This window comes from Lithobates pipiens, unplaced genomic scaffold (genome assembly GCF_037356315.1).
Source record: "Lithobates pipiens isolate NorthernLeopardFrog02 unplaced genomic scaffold, aLitPip1_a1.2 Scaffold_19, whole genome shotgun sequence".
Classification (NCBI taxonomy): Eukaryota; Metazoa; Chordata; class Amphibia; order Anura; family Ranidae; genus Lithobates; species Lithobates pipiens.
The window spans coordinates 181,034,393-181,061,881 of NW_027507764.1; the positions used below are offsets into that span (position 1 = coordinate 181,034,393).

At 42.3% G+C, this 27,489-nt stretch overlaps 1 protein-coding gene across 1 annotated transcript in view; it reads left to right on the forward strand.

Annotated features, from left to right (window-relative positions):
- Positions 1-27,489, forward strand: part of NPHP3 (nephrocystin 3) — a 133,390-nt gene that overhangs the window by 2,860 nt on the left and 103,041 nt on the right. Inside the window, exons 2-4 of the mRNA XM_077491526.1 lie at positions 8,461-8,838; positions 20,271-20,396; positions 27,200-27,350. Coding sequence (XP_077347652.1) covers positions 8,515-8,838; positions 20,271-20,396; positions 27,200-27,350 — 601 coding nt within the window. The 5' untranslated portion in view covers positions 8,461-8,514. The remainder of the gene's footprint in view (positions 1-8,460; positions 8,839-20,270; positions 20,397-27,199; positions 27,351-27,489) is intronic.

Here is a 27,489-nt window from a genome sequence, read left to right on the forward strand (position 1 = left end):
CCCCAGTGTGAAAGGGGTCTTAGACAAAACTGAAAAAATGAATACAGATTCAGACTAAATCAGGTTACATTAGTTTGCAAGGCCGCTTTCAGTTCAGCTTACATCCAAGTTTTTTTTAATTTAGACCCCTTTCACACTGAGGCATTTTTCAGACTATACAGCACTAAAGATAGTGCCTGCATAGCGCCTGAAAAATGCCTCAGCTGCAAACTCAGTGTGAAAGGGCACTGCACTAGCAGGTCATAACAAAAAATCCTGCCAGCAGCTTCTTTGCATCAGTGTAGGAGCAGTGAATACGCCACTCCTCCCCATTGAAAACAGCAATGGGGCAGCGCTGCTATACCGCCGGCAAAGTGGCGCTAGCGGCGAAATAGCACCGCTAAAACGACGGTAAAGCAGCACTAAAAATAGCACTGCTTTACCGCTGATGCCGAGGGCAGCTCAGTGTGAAAGGGGTCTTAGGCCCCTTTCACATGGGGTGGACAGTGGCTGCAATCCGCTTGCTCAGCAGGAGATCTGTTCGCTGATTCTCGCTGAGCAGGCGGATGACAGGTCTGTGCCTCCTTTACATAAGCTCGCTTTCTTCTATGGGCGGTCGAATGTAAACAGACCAACTGTCATTACATCTGATCCAATGGACGGAAGGGGAAGGGGATCCTCATCTGTCTCTTTTTGGCAGATCGGATCGGATTGAATGTCGTCGGGTGTAAATGGACACATGTCCGCTTACACCCGCCACTCCATAGAGAAGAAAGGGAGTTCTGATGGGGTCTGCCAGAAAAACTGACTGGTGGACCTGATCAGAACGTTTTTGTGAAAGGGGCCTTAGTTGTTGCAGAAACCAATCATAGATAAATGTTTGTAGAATAGGTAACACATAGATGTGAGTTGTTGAAGCTGCGCACCCCAATTCATTGAATTGAATAGAAATTCCCTCTTGGGGGGGGGGGGTTTAGCAGCAAGGAGGTATTAAGACAAGCAATAATGATTTTTTTTTTTTAAAGTAGTATTTCTTTATAATGGATGTAGTAACAAAAAGGACATATAATGCATTAATGCACAGGAGTCATAAAGGCAATTCTGGTCTTGACATCAAAAACACATATCTCGTCAATATTGGAAAAAAACACACATATGAACTCATTCTGTGTATAGTAACAAACAACTTAACAAGCGTTTCACACGATAACCCTACACGTTTCGACCTATATATGTAACGGTCTTCTTCGGGGGGGTTTATTCTATGCGAGAAAGAAAAACTTTGAATTGTATTATCTATAAATATATCATTTATTTTCCATAATCATTTTATATTGGTTATAGCAGAGTTAAGTGTGTATATTTACCGCTTCTTGACGAGAAAGCTACATTTCATAGTCAGATAAAGTGCCATTCTTCTAATTCAATTCATAAAAGCATCTCCAGGCCAGGGGATCCCAGTATGTTCCCGAAAACAGTCCCTCGCTCTTGATAGGGGCAGAGACCCCCCCACCTCCACACAACTTGCAACTTGCCTAAACATGACATCCATATGGCATCCATTCAGATAAAAAATAAAATAAAAAATAACGGACCTGAAACACAGATAAAGGCAGATGTAAACAAGTGATTATCCGTTTACACCTGTCAGCCCATAGGAATGTATTGCTGTCCGTTTTTCATCCAAAAACAGACAGATGAAAAACGAGGAGCTGCTCCACTCCAGTAAACAGGGGATCCATGAGCAGACCCCCTGCTGAATTAGAGCTGAATGGGCCAGATGTTAGTTTTTTTTTTTACATCTATGCCTGTCCTGTTTGTGTCCGAAATTAGCACCTCGGACCTGTGGTGGTTCCATGAGCAACTGGACTTGTGCCTAATTACATTAGCCTACCTGCAATCTGGAACATTTAAGTCCAGGTTTTTTTTTTCCTTTACCTGGATGAGCTCAGATGAGGTGGGTATAAACAGACACAAGTCCATTTACATCCACCTGTCCATATAGCTGCCTAAAACTTCCGAGCAGGTCCACCTGAAAAACTGACAGGCCGACCTGATTGGAAGGCCTGTGTGAAAGGGCCCTTAGGATGAGCTTGAATACACGTGACTGTGGGGCGAGGAATGCTTCAGCCGCTTATGATTGGTGGTCTTCAGTGACTGCTTTCTAGCGGGTTAGCTCAGGCATGTTTGAACTAACACTGGAACACGCCTAAACTCATCCCTAGTTCTGACCTTTTCACTACTCTTTACCAAACTAAAGAAGAAAAAAAAAACATAAATTGCCTGGTGTTATGGTAGACCACATTACTCACAATCATCCACCCTCAAGCATAATTACATAGAAACATAGAAAAGTGACAGCAGAAAAAGTCTGAGTAGTCCATCAAGTCTGTGTATCTTTTATTTATTTATTTTTGACTGTAGATCTATGTTTATCCCAAGCATGTTTGATGCCATTTACTGTTGACTGTCTTGCTACCTCTGTTGGTAGTTTATTTCAATTATCATGTGCCTCTGATCCTGCCAGAGACAGTCCCAGGATTTTGGGCACTGTCCTGTGAGTTTTTCTGCAAGGTTCAAGACACCTGACATTAGGTAGAGTGGGGTACCAGGTGCTGGAATGTTCTATGTGTTCCAATACCTGTCACTGAAAGAATGATGGTATTGTCAGGTGGAGTGATCTCTACTCGACAAAAGTATTTCCTCAACCGGACATCATGGGTAGATAAAGGGAGAGAGAGCAGTGCAAGAGCATTTGATCAGTGAAGCAACCACAAATGGTTGAACACCACTGCCACTGAACACCAATTGAAGGGGGGGAGTAAATTCTACTGCCACTGAATACCAATGCAGGGAGGTTAAATATCACTAACATTCATCAACATTGCAGGGGGTTAAATATCTCTGCCACTGACCACTATTGAAAGGGGTTAAATGCCTCTGACCACCAATGCAGGGGGTTAAATATCTTTGCCAACGACCACCAACGAATTGGGTTAAATATCTCTGCCACTGACCACCAATGAAGGGGGTTAAATATCTTTGCCACTGACTACAAATGCAGAGGTTAAATATCTCTGCCTCCTGAAGCGGGTTAAATGCCACTGACCACCGATGCAGGGGGGTTAAATATTTCTGGCACAAACCACCAATAAAGGGGGTTAAGTGCCACTGGCCACCAATGAAGGGGGGTAAATATCACTGCCACTGACCACCAATGAAGGGGTTGAAATACCTTTGCACACCAATGGAGGCTGGCAGGGATGTTTAATAGTACTGCCAATGAGGGTTATAATAATTGCAGCTACTGACCCCTATCCTGGAGATTATTATTGCAGCCATTGATACCAGTGCTGGCAGTAATATTTATGGCCACTGACACCAAAGCCACAGGTTATTACTGAGGTCACTAACATCAATGCTGGGGGCTGTTCTCTGACACAAATGCTGGTGGTTATAGTTGCTGCCACTGACAACAGTGCTGGAAATGACTATTGCTGCCGCTGACATCAATGCTGGGGACTGCAGTGCATGTGATAACGAGTTGCCATATAATATGTACAATTATATGTTACTGCAAAGCACAGGTCTAAACAGAGTTTTAAGCAAATTAATTAGTTTTTCTTGGGTAACATTGTACAATATAAATTTAGGGATGCACCGAATGGGTTTTTTGGTGCCGAAACCGATACCGAAAATGAAAAATACACTAGGCCGAAAACCGAAACCGATACCGAAACAGCACCGAAACCGAAAATGGCTTTTTTTATATATTAAAAAAATATATATATATAAAATTGCCTTATATAGTATTATTCATTATAGTATTCATATTCAACTGAATCATTAATTTTATGAATAAAAGAATAGTCCAGTAATGGAAAATAACAGTACTTTAATAAAGCAACCCAAATAAATTGGACAGTGGACACAGAAGATAAAATCATAAAATAAAATAAAATACAAAATTAAATGATAAATTACTACCGCATATCCTGCAGTGTAGACTGCAGTCAGTGCACATTGAACCATAACAACAAAATAAATAAAAAAAAATGAAATAAAATAATATAAAAATAAAACGACTAAGACTAAGTCTAAGAAGACTTAATGTCTTAGACTTTATTAATTTTCAACTTAAACCAGAAGAACTAGTAGTAATTCAGTTATCTCTCCCTAAGGTGTCAGCGGCTGCATGTGCGATAAAAGTGTATGTATGTAGCTGCGGGTTACACACACAGTCATACAGTAGACCACACTGTTTTCCGGCCCCCGGGTATGAGCAGAGACAGCCTGGAACACAGTCTACAGTCTGGTCTACAGCAGCGGTGCTCGGGCAATCACAGCAAGCAATGTAGACTAGTCTGTTTCTGGAAGTCTCTGCCCATATCTGGAACACAGTGTGGTATAGTGTATAGTACTGGAATATGTAGACAGCCACAGATACAGGACATACAGTTTTGCACATGCAGCGGGCTGAAAGCTTAGGGAGAGAGAGATATAGTTTGGCCCAACAGCAACAAACTATGTATGATGTGTGTGACTGTGTGCAGTACTAAAACTGGAGATCTCTTAAATTGAAGAAGTGCAAAAACTGTAGAACTACTACAATGAACAAACAACTAATGGCAGTATGGCACAACTAGACAACTGGAACATACTGGTAGTCAGTCATACTATGTTGTATGTTCCAATTGTCCAATAGCACAGTCCAATGCCAATTCATTTACTATGTTCAATAACATGGTAAAGGAATTAGTCTATGCTACGGATTTATAAATCTATTTCAGTATAAGTGGCAGATTTAGCTTTAAGAACAAAAGTTGCTCCGCTTTCTCACAGGAGAGACGGTTTCTCTTCTCGTCAAGAATATGAGATGCTAGACTGAATAGTCTCTCACTCTCTGTACTGGTGCTTGGGGCAGATAAATATCTGCGTGCAATCTGTGCAAGCAAAGGAAAACGTTGTTTGTTGATGCGCCAGTACACAAGGGAATTGTCACTTCTGGCGATAGGCTGTTCAGCTAAATAAATGTCCAGCTGTTGGGTAGCTGCACTTGTTGTTGCACTGCTATGGACCGGGGTGCATTCATGTAAAATTCCTTCAAACATATCAGATATGGAGGGAGCGTGTTCCTCTTCACTTGTATGCAACCGTTTCTTCTCACTTTCCTCTGTGCTACACCTCAAAACTCCTTCACCGGATGCTTCCACCACCTCCATTTGTGCCTGTATCATTTCCCGTGCACGCTGCTTTTTCTCAACATTAAAATAATGCTCTTTAAATCGAGGATCTAGAACTGTTGCAATGCAGTACAGAGGGTTGGACTCGGTGTCTTGAAACCGGTTGGTAACAGCCTCCAGTAGAGTGGTTTTAGCCGTTTTTACGCCATGGTCTGTTTCTATCTCTTTTCCTAGCAGACGCTTCAGTGCGGCAATCAAGGGAATAACTTCAGAAATGGAAGCATTAGTTGAGCTTATTTCTTTTGTTAACTGTTCAAATGGAGATAGAAGAGACAAACTATTTTCAACTAACATCCACTGATGTGCACTCAGTGTTGCCGGCAGCTCGTAATCTGCAATGTATGCAGCTAAGACACGCTTTTGTTCAAAAAGACTTTGCAGCATATAGTAGGTGCTGTTCCAACGAGTGGCTACATCTTGCTGCAGTCGTTTCGGTGGCATTCCAAACTGTATCTGCAAAGCTTGTAATCTGGAATAAGCAAGTGGAGAATGCTTAAAGTGACCCACAATTTTTCTTCCTTTTGATACAATATCAGATATGGTGCGCTGACTCAGCAATCCTTTATTCACAGCCAATTGCAGCGTGTGTGCCATACACGGTATGCTTTTAAGTTCACTGTCCTCCATTGCCTTTGCCATGTTCCGCGCATTATCTCGTACAATCAAATGCACTTTAGACTTCTTAATGTGCCAAGTGTCAAGCATGGATTTTAAAGTGTCAGCTATTGCTGCTGCAGTATGTGATCCAACAAACTCACGTGCGTTAAGTAGGATGTTTTGCAATTTAAATTTGTCATCTATCCACTGCGCTGTCAGGCTAAGCATGCTCGTTGGACTGACGTCTGAAGTCCAAATGTCGGTAGTAAAAATGATTGCTATGATGTCGGTAGTCATGAGCTCTTGAACGTGTTTTCTAACACTGCAAAACAATTCAGGTAGACAGGTATCTGCAAAGTAGCGTCTGCTTGGTAGTGAGTAACACGGCTCAATATGTTGCATAAGCCTACGGAATCCAATGTCCTCCACAACAGAGAATGGCTGGTCGTCTAATGCAATAAATTCCATAATTTTATCTGTTATGGCACGAGCTTTGGGACTGTCACTTGCAAATTTTTTAACCTTTTCAAAGACCGTGGCCACAGATGGTGTTGAGCCTGAGTCACTTTTTGGAAGTGGCACTGTTTTCTTGTAATCTGAATGCTGAACTGGATGTCGTGTTTTCAGATGGTGTATCAAACCTGTTGTTGAAAAATGCCTTGGCACTGTACCCCCTCTTGAAATTTCTGCTGAGCAAAGACTACAGATTGCAAATTTGGGGTCTTTATCAGAAACTTTAAAATATTTCCACACTGCAGACATGGTCCACCTTTGCTGGTAGCGCAGAATAATAGCATAGAATGATCTATAGTGGGAGTGAAATCTGAGGGGGAAAAGAAAAAAAAGGACGAAATTAATTTTAAAGCTAAACCCCAGGAGGCAGCTTTAAAAAAATAACAAACTATCACTTTTTTTTTTAAACGCTGCAGCTCTTGCCATGCAAGGTAGTTACTAATATGTCTGCACTGCAGTACATCTCCCGACTTGTACCAAAAGATAATATAATTGCACTGATTAAATTTCATTGCAAATGGAATGGATTGCTTGCATGTAAATTGCATGCTATATTTAATTTTTTTGGCGCTATTCTGCAGTATAATATAATACTATAACTTCATGTGCTTGTTGTTGTACAATAAAATATACAATATATATATATAGTTGTTAAATATAATAATATATTATATTGCCTGCTGTCATGTTTTAAAAAAATCATGTCATGTCAGTGTGCTATACTATACCAAATGAATAATTCAATGACAACAAGGGCATACATTTTATAGTATACTAGTACTACAGAGTAAATAGCATGCCATTCCATTTCAAATCAGTTTACATTTTTATTTTTTTTGCTACATCACGATGTACTGTAAGACATTTAATTAATACCATACTGCATGGCACAAAAGGCACAAAGGCGTAAGTAATACATGTTGTTTGACTGCTATGACAGTTTCAGTAGTATAGTAAAATAAATTAGTTGGATTGTTTGGCAGTTTAAGGCAAAAAGGCAATGCATTGCTCACCGGCGAATAGTAGTAATGGTAGCCATCCAGGAGGGACAGTGCCCACTGTTGTACTTCAGTATGTGCAGCCCTCTATGAAGCCGTCTCGGGTCCCAGCAGCGTCTCTCGGGTCCCAGCAGCGTCTCACAAGCACGAGGAGCGTCCGCGGGGAAGGTGCCAGCGTCTCAGCAGGGAACGTGCTTACGAGTGCGGCGTCTTATCCGCGAGGAACGTGCAAGCCGCCCACAGAACGAGTGATGTCATTCGAAGTTTCTCCCACCGCTACTGCGCATGCGCGATTTTCGGCGCCATTATCGGCAAGAATTCTCTTTCGGCAAAATGCCGAAAAGGCCATTTTCGGGCGATATGTTTCGGTGGCCGAAATTTCAGTGCATCCCTAATATAAATACTAGGTCTAAAAAAAAATATTAATAATAATGTAACATTACTACAAAGTGGCTTTATTTTACTCAGCTTACCAGTGTCTAGATTAAAGGGGCACTGTCAGAAAAAATAAAATAAAAAACTGTGTAAGAGGGCACTAATGGATGCAGCTATAATTTGACTATGCTCTATTCATTCCTAAGCAGTGACGCGGTGTATTGATCTAGCTTCACTGGTTTAGAAATAGTATGTGGTGTATAAAGAGGGATTTGCAGCTTCCATCAGAACCTTCTCACACAGGTGTTTTGCTTTGTGGCAGATTAATAAGGCCCCTTGCACACTGCCGCGACTTGAAATTTGCGTGATTTTGACACGATTTCAGGGAATGCCTGTGTAAACTTGAGGTCTATTGACCTCAACTCGCATCAAAGTCAGACCAAAGTAGTACAGGGACTACTTTGGAGTTGGTGCGACTTGATGACGCACAGATATGAATGGTTATCATTGGGAATCATGGGGTACAACTTTTCATGTGACTCTGATGTCCAAAGTCGCAGGAAAAGCGACTTCCCATGTTTTTCCACCTCCTTTTATAAAATCTGTATGTAGAGAAAAGTACCCATTGATCCTGCCACAAATACAGTGATCGCCTGACTTCCCGTTGTTGGCTGAAATCCAAAGCAGTGGGATATAATAGTACATAAAGCAGTGATCCGTAAAAATTGATAATTTTGTATAATTGTGTCTTCCAGAATTCACAATGATGGAGAGGTAGCAGTGTTTCCCAAATCTTTACAAATCTCATCATGGGGACAGCATCGTCCATGGTCAGCCCTGGAGAAGTGATTGAAGATACATATGGCGGTGGAGGGGGAGAAGCTTGTGAGATTCCGGTGGAGGTAAAGCCCAAGGCACGCCTTCTACGCAGTTCTTTCAGACGTGGACCAAGGGTGATTGGGGCTAGTTTTAAATCCACTGCATCAGTGGACCTTGAGTATGCTGCTGAATATGAACGCTTGAAGAAGGAATATGAGATCTTTCGGGTCAGCAAGAATAATGAGATTGCTTCTATGCAGAAGAAAGAGGTGAAACTGGATGAGGAAAATAAAAGACTGAGAGCAGAGCTACAGGTATGACAACAAATAGTTCATATTTTGGATAGAGTGGGGTATCTGGGAACAATAGACCTTACTTTTTGGGTTGACATTACAGCCTCAGAAGACATAGGACTTGTACTCTTCCTATTTCCATGCTCATGGTCCTCTCAATGGTTCTACATTTAGTCCTACTTACAATATGTGCAAGCCTCCCCTGAAAGAATAGCTGCTGTCTATGGCCGCGTACACACGGGCGGATTCTCTGCCCAACTTAGTCCGCTGAACCGTGTTTCAGCGGACAATCCGATCGTGTGTGGGCTTCAGCGGACTTTTTCAGCGGACAGTCTGACGGACTAAGTCTTTCGGAATTTCCGTAATTTTGTCCGTCCAAACTTGGTTTCAGCGGACAGTCCGCTCGTGTGTAGGCAAGTTGGACGGACTAAGTATGGCGCATGCTCGGAAAGGATTTACACGCCGAAGGTTGCATTGCAGTGTATTGGACGTCGTATTTCTAGTCCCGTCGTACGTGCTGTACACGTCATCGCGCAAGCTTTCAGCGGACTGTCTGTTCATCGTGTGTGGTCAAGTCTGTCCATTTAAAAGTTGGACGGACTGTCTGTCGGATTGTCTGACGAACTTAGTTGGGCAGACAATCCGCCCGTGTGTACGCGGCCTATGGTGCATGCAGTTAGCCATACACATGGACACTTTTCTGGTGCATTTAGGTGTGTGGAGTGCTTAATGTCTATAAGCATTGAATAACTATATTTAAGACAAAATGGTAGCAGGAATAAGAGGGGTAGTAGTTCTAGCTGTGTAGTTCTAGTATGTATATAAAGGTCTTGAATGTAAGGAAGTGGTCAACCTCCACTGCAAGCAACAATACAACCTTTTAACCACTTTCAGACCGGACCATTTTGCTGGTCAATGAACAGAGGTCTTTTTACAATTTGGCACTGCGCTGCTTTAACTGGTAATTGCGCGGTCATGCAATGTTGTACCCAAACAAAATTTGCGTCCTTTTCTTCCCACAAATAGAGCTTTCTTTTGATGGTATTTGATTGCCTCTGCGATTTTTATTTTTTGCGATATAAACGTAAAAAGACCGCAAATTTTGAAAAAAATGATACTTTCTACTTTTTGTTATTAGAAAAATCCAATAAACTGAATTTTAGTCATACATTTAGGCCAAAATGTATTCAGCCACATGTCTTTGGTAAAAAAAAAGTCAATAACTGTATATTTATTGGTTTGCGCAAAAGTTGTCACATCTACAAACTAAGGTAAGTTTTCTGGAATTTACGCAGCTTTTAGTTTACGACTGCCTATCTCATTTCTTGAGGTGCTAAAATGGCAGGGCAGTACAAAACCCCCCCAAATGACCCCATTTTGGAAAGTAGACCTCCTAAGGAAATTGATAAGTGGCATGTTGAGCCCATTGAATATTTTATTTTTTTGCCTCAAGCGATTGAATAATGACAAAAAATTTTTTTTTTTTTTTTTTACACAAAGTTGTCACTAAATGATATATTGCTCACACATGCTATGGGCATATGTGAAATGACACCCCAAAATAAATTCTGCTGCTTCTCCTGAGTACGGGGATACCACATATGTGGTACTTTTTGGGAGCCTAGCCGCGTACGGGGCCCCGAAAACCAAGCACCGCCTTCAGGCTTTCTAAGGGCGTAAATTTTTGATTTCACTTCTCACTACCTATTACAGTTTTGAAGGCCATAAAATGCCAAGATGGCACAAAACCCCCACAAATGACCCCATTTTAGAAAGTAGACACCCCAAGCTATTTGCTGAGAGGCATGTTGAGTCCATGGAATATTTTATATTTTGCCACAAGTTGCGGGAAAATTACAAAATGTTTTATTTTATTTTTTCACAAAGTTGTCACTAAATGATATATTGCTCACGCATGCCATGGGCATATGTGAAATGACACCCCAAAATAAATTTTGCTGCTTCTCCTGAGTACGGGGATACCACATATGTGGGACTTTTTGGGAGCCTAGCCGCGTACGGGGCCCCGAAAACCAAGCACCGCCTTCAGGCTTTCTAAGGGCGTTACAGTTTTGAAGGCCATAAAATGCCAAGATGGTACAAACCCCCCCCCCCAAATGACCCCATTTTGGAAAGTAGACACCCCTAAATTTAGGGGTACACTAGTGAGACTAGGTAATAAATGGCGGGTGCCCTGAAACTATAAAAAAATAACTAACCAACCAGCGTCACCTGTAACAGTTATATGGTGATCACTGGTGAAAGGGTTAACTAGGGGGCAATCAGGGGGCTTTATGCGGTAGTATATGGGGGTCCCTGGCGCTATAAAAAGCTGCGGCGAACCTAAATACCTACCTGCCTAACTAGCGTCACCTGTGACACTAATACAGCGATCAGAAAAATGAGCGCTTATTAGGCTGGGTTCACACTGGAGCGATGCAGGTACGCCACGAATCCGCGGCGGGTTCCCGCATCGCATGCCTCCCGGCGGCAGTTCACACTGCCCTATGCAAACTGCTGGGAGTGTCAGTGAAATGTTACTGACACCCCCAGATCAGTTCGCATATCGCAGTGCGATCTGCAAACTCGGATCGCATGGTATGAACACCCATGCGATCCGATTCTGCTGCGGACCAAAAAAAGGATCCCGTGCGAATTTCCGGCGTGTGCGGCGGGTGCGGCGAATGGCTGAACTCGAATCGCACAGAGATCGGATGTGATTTGCACTGCAGTGCGGTGCGAATCACATCCGTTCTCATAAACCGCTGCAATGTGAACCCAGCCTTAGTGACACTGGCGACGGGGGGTGATCACGGGGTTATATCTTTATTGGGGGGGTTAGGGGGGTACATTAGAACTAAAGGGGGCTAACCCTAACTGCCCTAACAGTTATTACAGTCACAAATGACACCAATGCAAAAAATAAATAAAATGCAATTGGTGTCACTGTGACTGGGGGGGCAGGGGTAATTGGGGGGTGATCGGGGGGTAAAGGGGGGTGTGAGTGTGCCTGGCATGTTCTACTGTGAAGTGTCGTGTTGGTGCAACTCACCGATCCTCTCTCCTCGGTGCCGGAACGAAAAATACCGACACGGAGGAGAGATTACATCACTTCCTCTCCTGTGTTTACATTACAGGAGAGGAAGTGATGCAATGCTTCACTCCCATTCGTCAGGAGCGATCGCGAGGGGGTGGCCATGAATGAATGGCCGCCCCCTCATCCCGGATCGCTCCTGCACGGATACCGACCGCCGCTGGCACCGGGGGGGGCCCGATCGGGCCCCCCACCCGCGGGAAGGCAGGGATGTACAGGTACGCCCATATGCCTGCCCGTGCCATTCTGTCGACGTACATTGTCGTGCGGCGGTCGGCAAGTGGTTAAGTAAGGTGCAGAGGTCAGTTCGCAATGAGATTCCTTTGGTATTAAGTCAGCTAAAGTAACCAGGATATCGGAGGCTTTCTTTCTTAGATATTGTGAGACAACTTTAAATAAGGAAATATGCAATTTTGCCATCCAAAGAGAGAGGTCAGAAGCATAGCGTTTTGAGAGGGAGGTAATAGGCTGTGTGTGTGTGTGTGTGTGTGTGTGTGTATGTATATATATATATATATATATATATATATATATATATATATAGGCACCCTGCTGACACCCTTCTGAACTCTCTCTTGCGATATTGCATATATAATATATATATATATATATATATATATATATATATATATATATATATATTATTATGGATTTAATTATGAAGTAGGAGACATGGAGATTTGACTTACTAAAGGCAATTAGACTGTGCACTTTGCAAATGCAGCTGTACTCTGCAAGAGCATTTGCTCCAGAGCTTAGTAAATGAGGGTAAGCTTTGCTGGCTTCCATCACCCAATCATGTGCAAGTAAAATTGCTTTTTCTTCTTACATTTTTCTTTGCATGTGATTGGGTATGTAAGGCATGAAGTATAAAAGATGAAGATAGTAGGAAAAAGTATAATGGAAAAGATCTAGCAGTTGGAGCATGGAAAGGGTGGTAGTTGGCAGGGAGCTGTCAATATGGCAGATAGAATGTGGAATATATGGAGTATTGTAGGGTTTGGAGTATGACAGATTAAGGTAGGAGTATGAAGGAGGAACAAAGAAGAGAAATACAAGGCATCGTGGAAGTAAGGGTTAGTAGTCATTAGGGATGAGCCGAACACCCCTCCGATTCGGTTCGCAGCAGAACATGCGAACAGACAAAAAAATTTGTGTCAACAAGCAAACGCTGTTAAATCCTATGGGACACAAACGTGAAAAATCAAAAGTGCTAATTTTAAAGGCTTATTTGCAAGTTATTGGCATAAAAAGTGTATGGGGACCCGGGTCCTGCCACAGGGGACATGTATCAATGGCAAACAAAAAATGTCATATAAAATTGCTTGCGGCTGCAATGTATTGCCCGATCCCGGCAATATACATAAAAAATCATTGAAAAACTGGCGTGAGTCGTCCGTCCCCCCCAGTCCATTACCACGCCCTTCAGGTCTTGTATGTATAAGGGGAACCTCGCACCAAAATTAAAATTATTTTAATTTAATTAAAAAAATGGTGTGGGCCCCCCCCCCCAAAATCCATACTAGACCCTTATCCGAGCAGGCAACGTGGTAGGCCGCAGGAAAAGGGGGGGCGAGAGAGCGCCCCCCCCCCCCTTCTCCTGAACCATACCAGGCCACATGCCCTCAACATGGGGAGGGTGCTTTGGGGTCCGCCCTCAAAGCACCTTGTCCCTATGTTAATGGGGACAAGGGCCTCATCCCCACAACCCTTGCCTGGTGGTTGTGGGGGTCTGTGGGCGGGGGGCTTATCAGAATCTGGAAGCCCCCTTTAGCAAGGGCCCATCCCCATATGAATGGGTATGGGGTACATTGTACTCCTACTCATTCACCAAAAAAAGTGTCAAAAAGGTAAAAATGACAGGAGACAGTTTTGGACAATCCCTTTAATTAAAAAATTAAAAGTGTCCTGCGATGTCTATCCATCTTTAATTCCGGCGCTGATGGTCCCAAAAAACCCCCCAGAAAACTCTTCCCATGGCAGGCAACCCCACGGCTGCTGTTTTTTTTTGCTTTGACAGCTGTTATATAGTCAAGGGCGGGGTCACTCAGTGATGTAAATGGGTGACCCCCCCCCTCCGACATCAGTGGGTGGCCCCGCCCATGGCTATATATATATATATATATATATATATATATATATATATATATATATATATATATATATATATATATATATATATATATATATACACACACACACACACACACACACACACACACACACACACACACACACACACACACACACACACACACACACACACACACACACACACACACACATTTTTTATAAAGGAATTGGCCAAAACTGTCTAACACTTTTTTGGGGGTAAATGGTACCCCTACCCATTCACATGGGGGGGCAGGATCTGGGGGCCCCCTTATTAAAGGGTGCTTCCAGATTCCTACCTGCAAACCCCCACAGCCACCAGGCAAGGGTTGTGGGGATGAGGCCCTTGTTGAGGGCATGTGGGGGTTCGGGGGGGTGGGTTTGGGCGAGAGAGCCTCTTTTCCTGTGGCCTGCCAGGTTACATGCTTGGATAAGGATCTGGTATGGATTTTGAGTGGAACCCCCCACAATATTTTTTTTAAAACAAATTGGGTGCAGGGTTCCCCTTAAAATCCATTCCAGGCCTGAAGGGCCTGGTATGGATTTTCTGGGGGGACTCCTATGCCATTTTATTTTTTATTTTGGCGCAGGGTTTCCCTTAACCATATATAAATTAGGCTGTATTTATATATCAAATACAATGCCTGTACGCCACTAACTAAGCTGTCTCGCAGTGCATTATGAGGCATTCCCCATAATGTTCTAAATACAGTGAACGGGCGAACTCCTGAAGTTCAAGTCGAACTTACTTTTTGACTCGAACATTGGGCTCATCCCTAGTAGTCATTGAGCAGGGTGCATTAAACAAAAGTAGGAAGCACAGAATATGCAAGAGAGGATTGTATGGTAAGGAGAATGCTGTATGAACGACCGCAGGATATGGAAGGGGGTATGAGGCATAGACTGTAAAGAGGTGGTTAGAAGGCAGAAAGCAAGTATGAAAAAGTGTGAGTGTGAAAGACAGAAATAGGAGACACAGGGAGATTTACTTCTTCAATCTCCTTCTTTAATCGGCCTCTAGCTCCAGCGTGTTTTGGCGTGATTTTACATGCAATTTCACATGTCAAATCGCATGTCAAATCTGAACCCATTCCTGGTGTTCTGTCAAAAGAGCCAACTTGTCAAAATCTCCAATTATGCCTCTTCGTGTGACTCTCCAACAACAGTAATTGCAGATTTGGACGACTTAGCTGTTTTCCCAGACCACCGGCAGCGTATACACTATGGTTCACGATGAATTGGCTGTTTTGACAGAACACCGGCTAAGGAGTAAAAAAGTTGTCACCAACAAGAGTCGGCCATGTTGTTGGTTACTAGCGGGCAGACTAACAATGTCCACTCATTATATCATGTACTTGTGGTCGTCTAAATCTGCAATTACTGCTGCTGGAGAATCACTGGGAGTGACGTAATTGGAGATTTTGATGAGTTGGCTCTTTTCACAGAATCCCGGTAATAGGAGTGTCCCAATCGTAGATTTCCAAAAGTAGTTCCTGCACTACTTTAGGCAACTTCTGGGCCAATTCCAATAGATATCTGTGCATGAACCCGCACAGATGTCTTTCTGATTTTGGACTGAAAAGCAGCTTTGAAAACGTGCAAGTTCTGATAAACTGGCACAATTCCAAAGCCGTGTTCAGTGTGAACCACGGCTAAAACCTAGAAAATGATTGGTCACTATGTACAGCTGCACCAGGTTCTGTGTGCACCAGCTTTAGTAAATCTCCTGCAGACTGTAAAAGAGGTGGTTAGAATGCATAGAATTCCAAGGCATGGAATGCGAAACAGAGATGTAATGACGTTTTTTTTTAGGAAATTTCACCTACATGATATTTCTGACGCCTTCAGTATTGTTGTTGGGTAATGATAGGCAAGGTAGGGAGTAGATTGGAAATCTGATTATTGGAATAATGTTTGCAGCAGGTAAGAAACGACTTTGTTGGATGGGAATTAAAAATGTGAACTATCCTAAAATGTGTTTGATAGATGAGAATCAGGACAACCACTTCCATGAAAATCAGTATTGCTAACAACTGTTTTTTTTATTTTTATTTTTATCATTACTATTATTATGAGCAGAGGGCTACAATAGCTGTATTTGGTAAATATGATATATTAGAACATTACATAACTTTTCAAACTTATTGATGAAATGTTTCTACAGATGAGGGTCCTTTTTAAGCATGACTATAACACTGAATGTACAAATGTGGGCAAAACTTGTGATACATCTCATGTGGGTTGTGCAGTTTCTAAGGTACAGTAACTTTTGAAATATGCCAGTGACTTGTAAGTTCTTAAAGCGGAACTAAAGTCACCGATTTTAATTGTTTTAAAAATAGTTACATGCCAGGAATGCTAACTGTCACATTTTGTTTGTACGCTTAACCAAACTGCCAAACCATCAAATGACTGGAGTCATAACTAATCACATTCGTAGGTCCATGGCCATTGCAGATCAAACAGAGGCTAAGATGGCAGCTTCTTTGGCTGAAAAGAATAGGAGGGTTTAGTTCCTATTTAACTTTTAACTACATTACTTTAAGTGATCAAATATGCAATGGCCTAGAGTCAGATGTAATATATATATATATATATATATATATATATATATATATATATATATATACACACTCATTGCTTGCTAATATTGGGTTGGACCCCTTTTGCCTATAGAACTGCCTTTACTTCTTCGTAGCATAGATTCAACCAGGTGTTGGAAACATTCCTCAGAGATGTTGGTCCATATGACATGATGGCATCACGCAGTTGTTGCAGATTTGTTGGCTGCACATACATGATGCGAATCTCCCATTTTACCACATCCCAAAGGTGCTCTATTGGATTGAGATCTGGTGACTGTGGAGGCCATTGGAGTACAGTGACCTCATTGTCATGTTCAAGAAACCAGTTTAAGTTTATTTGAGCTTTGTGACTTGGTGCACTGTCCTGCTGGAAGGAGCCATCTGAAGTTGGGTACACTGTAGTCATAAAGGGATGGACATGGTCAGCAACAATACTCAGGTAGGCCATGGCGTTTAAATGATGTCAGTTGGTACTAATGTGGCAAGAAAATATCCCCCACACCATTACACCACCACCAGTCTGAACCATTGATATAAGGCAGGATGGATCCATGCTTTCATGTTGTTTACACCAAATTCTGACCCTATCATCTGAATGTCGCAGTTGAAATCGAGAGTCGTGAGACCAGGCAACGAATTTTCCAATCTTCTATTGTCAAATTTTGAGCCTGTGTGAATTGCCTCAGTTTTCTGTTCTTAGCTGACAGAAATGGCACCCGGTGTGGTCTTTTGTTGCTGTAGCCCATCTACTTCAAGGTTCAATGTATTGTGCGTTCAGAGATGGTATTCTGAGCACCTTGGTTGTAGCAAGTTACTGTTGCCTTTCTATCATCTCAAACTAGTCTGTTCATTCTCCTCTGACATCAACAAGGCATTTTTTTCGTCCACACAACTGCCGCTCACTGTATATTTTCTCTTTTTTTGGACCATTCTTTGTAAACCGTTGAGATGGTTGTGTGTGAAATCCCAGTAGATCAGCAGTTTTTGAAATACTCAGGCCAGCCTGCCACATTCAAAGTCACTTAAATCCTCCTTCTTCCCCATTCTGATGCTTGGTTTGAACTTCAGCATATCGTCTTCACCACATCTAGATGCCTAAATAAATGCATTGAGTTGCTGCTGCTGTTTATGTTACCAAGAAATTGAACAGGTGATGTGTATGTGTGTGTGTATATATATATATATATATATATATATATATATATATATATATATAATTTGCTGTAGAAAAGTTTTAGGCAGGTGTGAAAAAAATGCTGTAAAAGAAAGTTTTCTGAAATAGAAGTGTTAAAGGAGAAGTATGGCCAAATCTTTTTTGGCCCTATTTCTCCTATGTATCACAGGAGTTCAGTTCATTCTGCACTCCTGTGACCTGTTTTCAGCCAACAGCGGGCAGAAGTCTGCTGTCAGCTGATGCCACTCAGTGGGTCCAGGCTCTGGCTCTATCCCAATTTTACAGTCGTGAGCAACCTTGATACCTGGAGCGGCAGCTGGCTCAGCCTCTTACCGCCGTTGAGAACCTGAGACAGCCGTTTCCACCCCCTCCAGCGCAGTGCTCTAGTGACAGTCACTGCTCTCTGCTCAGAGCGGAGGGGAGAACTAAATGATCAGCGGTATTTGATCGCTCATTTCTTAGTGCAGAGGTGGCGGGCGACAGATGCAGCATTGCACCAATGCTTTATTCACCTAGGTTAGGATATTTTTTTATTTTTTTTATTTGCATAAACCCATACTTTTCTTTTAATAGTTTATTTTTATTAATTAACAAAATGAGTAAAAAAATAAAAATTAAACAAAAAGGAAATGAACAGAAGAGAAATCCACATCAAATCAAAACAATATTTGATGTCATCACCCTTTGTCTTTAAAACAGCATCAATTCTTCTAGGTACACTTAGCCCTGGTACACACGGTTGGACATTCCGATGGACAATGTCCGATAGGACCGTGTTGTCGGATAATCCGACAGTGTGTATCTGACGAACCAAGTTTTCCAGCTGGGCTATAAAATTTTCCGTCAACATGCTCCGATCGGACATACTCCGATCATGTGTAGAGAATTCCGATTGGACAAAGTGCCACGCATGCTCAGATCAAATTACTAGACCAAAGCTATTGGCTACTAGCCTGAACGTAGTCCCGTCCTAACAAAATAACGTCATCACGTTAAGTACGATCGGATTTTCTGACAACTTTGTCCGACTGTGTGTATGCCACAGTTTCGGACAAAATCCGTCGCACAAAATCCGACGGATTTGGTTGTCGGAATGTCCGACCGTGTGTACAAGGGCTAACACACAGTTTTTGAAGGAACTCAGCACGCAGGTTGTTACAAACATCTTGGAGAACTAACTACAGATCTTCTGTGGATGTAGGCTGCCTCAAATCCTTCTGTCTCTTAATGTAATCCCAGCCACGTCTGATGATATTGAGATCAGGGCTGTATTGGGGCCAAACCATCACTTCCAGGACTCCTTGTTCTTATTTACGCTGAGGACAGTTCTTAATGACAATTTCTGTATGTTTGTGATCATTGTCCTGTTGCAGAATAAATTTGGGGCCAATCACATGCCTCCCTGATGGTATGGCATGATGGATAAGTATCTGTCTGTATTTCTCAGCATTGAGGACACCATTGACAGATTCTACAATTTCATTTGCAGAAATGCAGCCCCAAACTTGTAAGGAACCTCCACCATGCTTTGTTGTTGGCTGCAGACACTCATTATTGTACTGCTCTAAGGCACATCATTTTACTGCACCTCAGTTCCTATGTTTTTGTGTATAGTTGGGTCACTTAGCCCTGTTTCCATGTTAGAGGTATGGCATTTTGGCTGCAACTTTTTCATGCAGACCACTTCTGGCTAGATTTCCCCAGACAGTAGATGGGTGTACCTGGGTCCCACTGGTTTCCGCCAGTGCTGATGGCTCTGCTGGACATGTTCCGATGTTGAGAGGAATCTAGCATGATGTGTCTTTCATCTGCTGCATTGAGTTTTACTTGGCCGACCTGACCACTGCCTCTACAGCTCTCAGCGTTGTCCAATTATTTGTGCTTCTTTAAAAGAGCTTAAATGGCACATCTTGAAACCCTAGTCTGCTTTGAAATCTTTACCTGGGAGAGACCTTACTGATGCAGGATAAATACCTTGTGTGCTCAGTCTTGTTATGGTGTATGACCTGTGACATGAAACTGTATTCCACAACCTCACCTTAGTAGCAGAGTTTGGCTGTTCCTCACCCAGTTTCAAACCTCCAACACAGATGTTTCCTTTATTGACTGTGTTTCAGTCTACATATGAAATTTTGATCATAAGCAGCGGCTTGGTAGAATTGGTTAATTGGTTCATCATACTCCTGACTCTAATCCTACAAAATATCAGACTTTGTGCAAGTGTAAGAATTTAGGCTGGTATGAAGCTAAAGGGTACTTAGATTTATCTTCTGTCCACTCACTTTGCATTTTGTAAATTGATAAAAAATAAACAATTAAAATATATATTTCTGAAAGCCTTTTTACTTTACATTTCTTTTGCACCAATATATATATATATATATATATATATATATATATATATTATAAAATTATTATTATTTTTTTTTCTACGAACAAAATATGTAATGTAAACTTTACTCTTTATTTGTTGTTTGATTTACTGTAGGCTCTTCAGAAGACATATCAGAAGATCCTCAGAGAGAAGGAGAGTGCAGTTGAAGCTAAATATCAAGCTATGGAGAGAGCTGCTACTTTTGAACATGATAGAGATAAAGTGAAAAGACAGTTTAAGGTATAAGCCCTACCAATGAATTGCTGATGCTGACTGTACATACAGATCATTTTGTAAAAGTACAGTGCGTTGAAAAATTATTTATACTCCTTGAAATTTTCCAAATTTTGTCAATGTTACAACCAAAAACTTTAATGCATTTTATTGGGATTTTATGTGATAGACCAACACAAAGTGACAAGTTACAAATAAATATCTGAAAAGTGTGTTTGTACTCAGCCCCCCTGAGTCAATACTTTTGTAGAACCAGCTTCCGCTGCAATTACAGCTGCAGGTGTTTTTAGGTATGTCTCTATCAGCTTTGCACAGCTAGAGAGAGTGTAATTTTTGCCCATTCTTTGCAAAATAGCTCAAGCTCTGTCAGATTTGATGGAGAGCATCTGTGAACAGCAATTTTCAAGTCTTGCCACAGACTCTCAATTGGATTTAGGTCTGGACCTTGACTAGGCCAGTCTAACACATGAATATGCTTTGATCTAAACCATTCCATTGTAGCTCGGGCTGTATGTTTATGGTCATTGTCATTGTCCTGCTGGAAGAAGAACTTTTGCCCCAGTCTCAAGTCTTTCGTAGCCTCTAAGCCCTTGTACACACGGTCGGACATTCCGACAACAAAATCTGTCGGATTTTTTCAGACGGATTTTGTCCGAAACTGGTGTTGCATACACACTGTCAGATAAAGTTGTCGGAAATTCTGATCGTTCGTAACGTGATGACATTTTTTGGTTAGGACGGGACTATGTTCAGGCTAGTAGCCAATAGCTTTGGTCTAGGAATTTGATCTGAGCATGCGTGGTACTTTGTCTGATCGGAAGTCTCTACAAACTATCGGACGAAGTCCGATCGGATCATGTTGTCGGAAAATTTTATATCCAGCTCTCAAACTTTTGGTCGGACTTTCCGACGGAAAAAGTCTGATGAAGCCCACACACGGTCGGATTATCCGACAACACGGTCCGATCAGACATTTTCCGTCTGAATGTCCGACCGTGTGTACAAGGGCTAACAGGTTTTCTTCTAAGATTGCCCTGTATTGGGCTCCATCCATCTCATCAACTCTGACCAGCTTCCCTGTCCCTGCTGAAGAAAAGCATCCCCACAACATAATGCTGCCACCACCATGTTTCACAATGGTGTGTTCAGGGTGATGTGCAGTGTTAAGCCCCATACACACTATCAGATTTTCTGCTGATTTTTTTTTTTTCCTTCAGATTTACCAAAACCATATAATATGAGGTCAAACCTTAGGAGTTTCAATGTGTATGCAATCAGGCAGGCCCTTGCACTACATGGTTTTAGTAAATCTGAAGACAAAAATCAGCAGAAAATCTGATAGTGTGTATGGGGCGTTAGTTTTCTGCCATATATAGCATTTTGCTTTTAGGCAAAAAAGTAAAATTTTGCTCTTATCTGACCAGAGCACCTTCTTTCACGTTTGCTGTATCCCCCAAATGGCTTCTCGTAAACTGCAAATAGGACTTCTTATGGCTTTCTTTCAAAAATGGCTTTCTTCTTCCCAATCCTGTATAAAGACCAGATTTGTGGAGTGCACGACTAATAGTTGTCCTGTGGAGAGATTTTCCCACCTGAGCTGTGGATCTCTGCAGCTCCTCCAGAGTAACCATGGGCCTCTTGGCTGCTTCTCTGATTAATGCTCTCGTTGCCTGGCCTGTCAGTTTAGGTGGACGGCCATGTCTTGGTAGGTTTGCAGTTGTGCCATACTCTTTACATTTTTGGATGATGGATTGAACAGTGCTTCATGAGATGGTCAAAACTTGGGATATTTTTTTATATTCTAACCCTGCTTTAAACTTCTCCACAACTTTTATCCCTGACCTGCCTGGTGTGTTCCTTGGCCTTCATGATGCTGTTTGTTCACTTATGTTCTGTAACAAACTGCTGAGGACTTCACATGACAGCTGCATTTATACTGAAATTAAATTACACACAGGTGGACTCTATTTACTAATTAGGTGACTTCTGAAGGCAATAGGTTCCACTAGATTTTAGTTAGGGGTATCAGAGTAAAGGGGGCTGAATACAAATGCACGCCACACTTTTCACATATTTATTTGTAAAAATATTTGAAAACCGTTTATCATTTTCTTTCCATTTCACAATTATGTGGAAAATTTCAAGGGGTGTGAATACTTTTTCAAATCACTGTAACTGGCTACATTTTATCAGTGATATATGCGTGCAAAAAGTCATTTAAAAAAAAAATAGAAATTCTTTAGAGAACCTGATTAATGGAAATATAAGAACCGTCATGCTGACTTTATATTTTTTTAAGGATAATGGATCTAGGGTGCTCCTCCTTATTCTGGATTACTGTCTAGTTATTTATTGACCTGGGAAAAATATGCAGGGCAGGAGACCAGGTTAAGGTTAGTGATTTAATATATTTAAGATGAGGGTGACTTCCTGAGAGCCTGTCTCTATGAAAAGAAGTCAAAAGTGTCTGATCCCATATTTTTTTTAATAATTTTAAATATGTCTAAAGCTTCCCAAAGAAAAGGCACAATCCCATCCCCTTCAGGGCAGCAAACCTTCTGAATGTTCTATAAATTGGTAGAGTCAGTTCTTCTGTAAGGTTATATCTCCAAATAGGTGTGGGGAAGAAGACAAGCACCACAGGCCCGAAACAGCTTATCTCAGTGAACAACTGTAATATTCAGGGCAGGTTTTCTAAAGCTTTCCATACACTAATGGATTTCTAATAGCATCTACCGTATATACTCGAGTATAAGCCGAGATTTTCAGCCTCTTTTTTGAGGCTGAAAGTGCCCCCCTCGGCTTATACTCGAGTCATCGCTGTCTGCCCGCTCGATCAGCGTGTCGAGCAGACAGACAGCGGCCATTCTGATTCAAAAGCCGCGCCTCCGGCTCCGCCTTCGCCTGTGATAGGCGGAACACTGAATTTCCCAGCAGCCTGTGTTCCGCCTATCACGGGCATCTTCTCATCCTCGTACTACGGACGAGGATGATACGACGTCCATGATAGGCGGAACACAGGCTGCTGGGAAATTCAGTGTTCCGCCTATCACAGGCGAAGGAGGAGGCGCGGCTTTTGAATTTTACAATGGCCGCCGACGAAGAGGGCACGGGACGGAGGCAAGGCAAGGCACGGCACGGCACGGGACAGGACAGGACAGGACGGGACGGGACGGGACGAAGGCAAGGCACGACACGGGACGGAGGCTCGGGACAAAGGCGAACACAGGTAGGCTGGACACACACACACACACACACACACACACACACACACACACGGATGGAGACACACACACACGGATGGATGGATGGATGGAGACACACACACACACACACACACACACACGGATGGAGACACACACACACGGATGGATGGATGGATGGATACACACACACACAGGGATGGATGGGTGGATGGAGACACACACACACAGGGATGGATGGATGGATGGATGGATGGAGACACACACACACAGGGATGGATGGATGGATGGATGGAGACACACACACACAGGGATGGATGGATGGATGGACACACACACACACAGGGATGGATGGACGGACACACAGGGATGGACGGACACACAGGGATGGACGGACACACAGGGATGGACGGACACACACACAGGGATGGACAGGCATGTCTCACCCTCGGCTTATACACGAGTCAATAAGTTTGCCAGTTTTTTTGGGGGTAAATTGGGGGCCTCGGCTTATATTCGGGTCGGCCTATACTCGAGTATATACGGTAATAGATTATTTTACTTTAACCACGTTAACAGTGCAGATGACTGTCATGGTGCACGTTGCCACCAATGACAAAGTCAGAGGAAGATGGAGTGTCCTAAAAAAACTATTTTAGGGACTTAGGAGCTAAATTGAGGAAAAGGACCTCCAATGTAGTATTCTTAGAAATACTGCCAGTACCTTGAGCCACACCAGAAAGGCAGAGGGAGATTAGGGAAGTAAACCAGTGGCTGAGGAGCTGGTGTAGAAAGGAGGGGTTTGGGTTCCTGGAGAACTCGACCGACTTCTCAGTCGGTTACCAGCTCTATAGAAGGGATGGACTGCACCTAAATGAGAAGGTTGCAGATCTGCTGGGAGTGAAGATGGCTGAAATGTTAGAGGGGCTTTTAAACTAGGTGACGAGGGGGAGGGTCAAGAGGTAGAGATAGTCCAGAGGGTAGTATTGGGGGCATTAATGATAGGTTGATTAAAGTGCCTAAACCTGAGGTAAATATAGTAACAAGTCCTATTTGCAACCTCAGAACACCCAATAAGGAGATAGTATGCGACTGGTCTAAACTACATGGCATGTTCACCAATGCCAGAAGTCTGGCGGAAAAGACGGGAGAACTAGAGCTACTGTTTTTCAGAGACTTGGTTCAACAGCTCTCATGATTGGCTGGAAACCATGCAAGGGTATTCCCTATATTGCAGTGATAGAGAGGGTAAAAAAGGAGGAGGGGTATGCCTGTATATCAAAAATGATATACAAGTGAATGACATCACTAAGGGAGCAAGGAAGGAGGTGGAATCCCTATGGGTAGAGCTACAAAGGGGGGAAAACTAAGGGGAAAGTAATACTGGGATGTTATAGGTCCCCTAACCAGTGGGTGGAGGCTGAGACAGACCTCCTATGACAATGTGGATTAGTGGCAGAGGATGGGAAGTGTCATCATAATGAGGGATTTTAATTATCCAGGCATAGACTGGGTGGAAGCAACAGGGAATTCATTTAAGGCTTGTCAGTTCCTAAATGTCTTACAGGACAATTTCATGGGTCATATGGTAAACGCACCAACTAGAAACAAAGCGTTACTAGACCTACTGATTACCAACAATACAGACCTGATCACGGTTGTGGAAATTTAGAAAACCGCAATCACCGGTCAGTTAGTTTCAGTATAAATCGCACAAATAGAAAACATAAGAGGAATACAAAGACACTGAATTTGGATATGGAAACCTTGCAAGAAGATCTAAACAAATTAATAGGGCAGCATTTGGGTGGCAAAAATATGAATGCAATCTACTTATTTGGGGAGAACCTCTGGGGGAATCGAGGATGGAAAATGACCTAGGGGTCCTAGTAGATGACAGGCTCAGCAATGGCATGCAATGCCAAGCTGCTGCCAGCAAAGCAAACAGAACATCGGCATGCATTAAAAAGGGGATTAGCTCCAGAGATAAAACAATAATTTTCCCACTCTACAAGACTCTGGCCCTGCTTCACCTAGAGTATGCTGTCCAGTTCTGGGTACCAGTCCTCGGGAAGGATATGCTGGAACTGGAGAGAGTCCAGAGAAGGGCAACAAAACTAATAAAGGGACTGGAGGACATTAGTTCTGAGGAAAGGTTATGGGCACTGAACTTGTTCTCTCTGGAGAAGAGACGCTTGAGAGGGGATATGATTTCAATGTACAAATACCGTACTTGTGACCTCACAATGGGGATAAAACTTTTCCGTGAAAGGGAATTTAATTTAAATTTAAACATTTTTAATTTAAGACACGTGCCCATTCACTGAAATTAGAAGAAAAGCAGTTTAACCTTAAGCTGTGTAGAGCGTTCTTTACTGTAAAAGCGGTAAGGATGTAGAATTCTCTTTCACAGGCAGTTGTTTTTTGAGCATCGATAATGTCAAAAAACTATTAGATAAGCACCCGAACGACCAATATTAACATAAAATCACACACATAGGTTGGACTTGATGGACTTGTGTCTTTTTTCAATCTCGCCAACTATGTAACTATGAATACCCCATGATGGACTATTGTATTGTGACAGCTGATGTCAGAGGCAGTCTGAATATCTGAACAGTGACTTCAACTAATTGGCTCCAGTCACTGTTCGGTTGACATTTTTCTAACAGGCTCCTTCAACAAAAAGTTAATAAAATCGACTTTTGCTAAACACTGTTTGAATTTCAGCCAAACCAGGAGGAATTAACTAGAACTTGAGTAGTGTATGGCCAGCTTAAAATTGGGTACACACTATAAGAAAGTCGGGCAAACGGTCATTCAGTTTTGCTCGATGTTTCACAGAAAGTCGAACCCGGGGATGGTACTAATTTTACAAAAATTTAGTTTGACGTAAAAACGTTGTAGCGTAGATTATTGTTGTTTATTGTTTCTGATCATGCGCAGTCTTTCGTATCTGATTTTTCTTGTGCGAAAACAGTACACATTAAATGAAAAATCATTAGTTCTATTCAAATACGATAAAAATTTGGAGTTCGTCCCTTTGGAAAAAGTCACCATAGGGTCTCTCAATTCAGCCGAAACAGCTGTTCACCCAGAGTGTTTAGTGACCCCGTGTCCAGGTCCAAACAGCAAGATAGTACAAGTGAGTAACTTATTTATGTGAACTTACATTGACTTTCTTCAATGATCTTCCTAATCAGTCTTCTTGATTTAAGAGTATAAGGCTTTTAATGCGTTAAGGAAAGGACCCATGAAGCCATAATGGGAAAGGGTCAATCTTCTTGATTCTCTTTCTGTGATACTCGCAGCTCCAGGTTTTGGTTGCACAATGGCTGCCCTGCCCATAGCGGATTGTACAGATAATGCCAGTACAGGTCAGGCAGCCTGGTGCTAGTCGGGCACAGACTTTTCCTGATCGACTCTTTGTAACTTGAATCCTCAGAGGAATTGCAACAAGATAATACATTTTCTCTCTGTGGTCAAGTGCAATGTTAATCCTGAATTACGATCAGACCCATTTATCAATGGTCCTTTTGTGTTTAGTAAGCTTTTGTTGAATTCATTTGTAGCTTTGTGAATAATAATAAACTTTTTCAAAAAAAGATCTTTAGAGAAACAAAGGAAAAAGAGATCCAGGATTTGCTTAGAGCCAAGCGAGACCTTGAAACCAAACTTCAGAGACTACAAGCTCAGGGGATACAGGTGTTCGATCCAGGAGAGTCAGATTCTGATGACAATGACACAGATGTGACAGGTAACTTTAATGGAAGAAGATTAGAATTCCAAATTATAAGGAAACTTTGAATACAGATATGCCCACGCAGCTGTGTTAGGTGCTGTACAGATATGGGAACATTGGACAATCTATTGTTTGGAGCCCTTTCACACTGCTC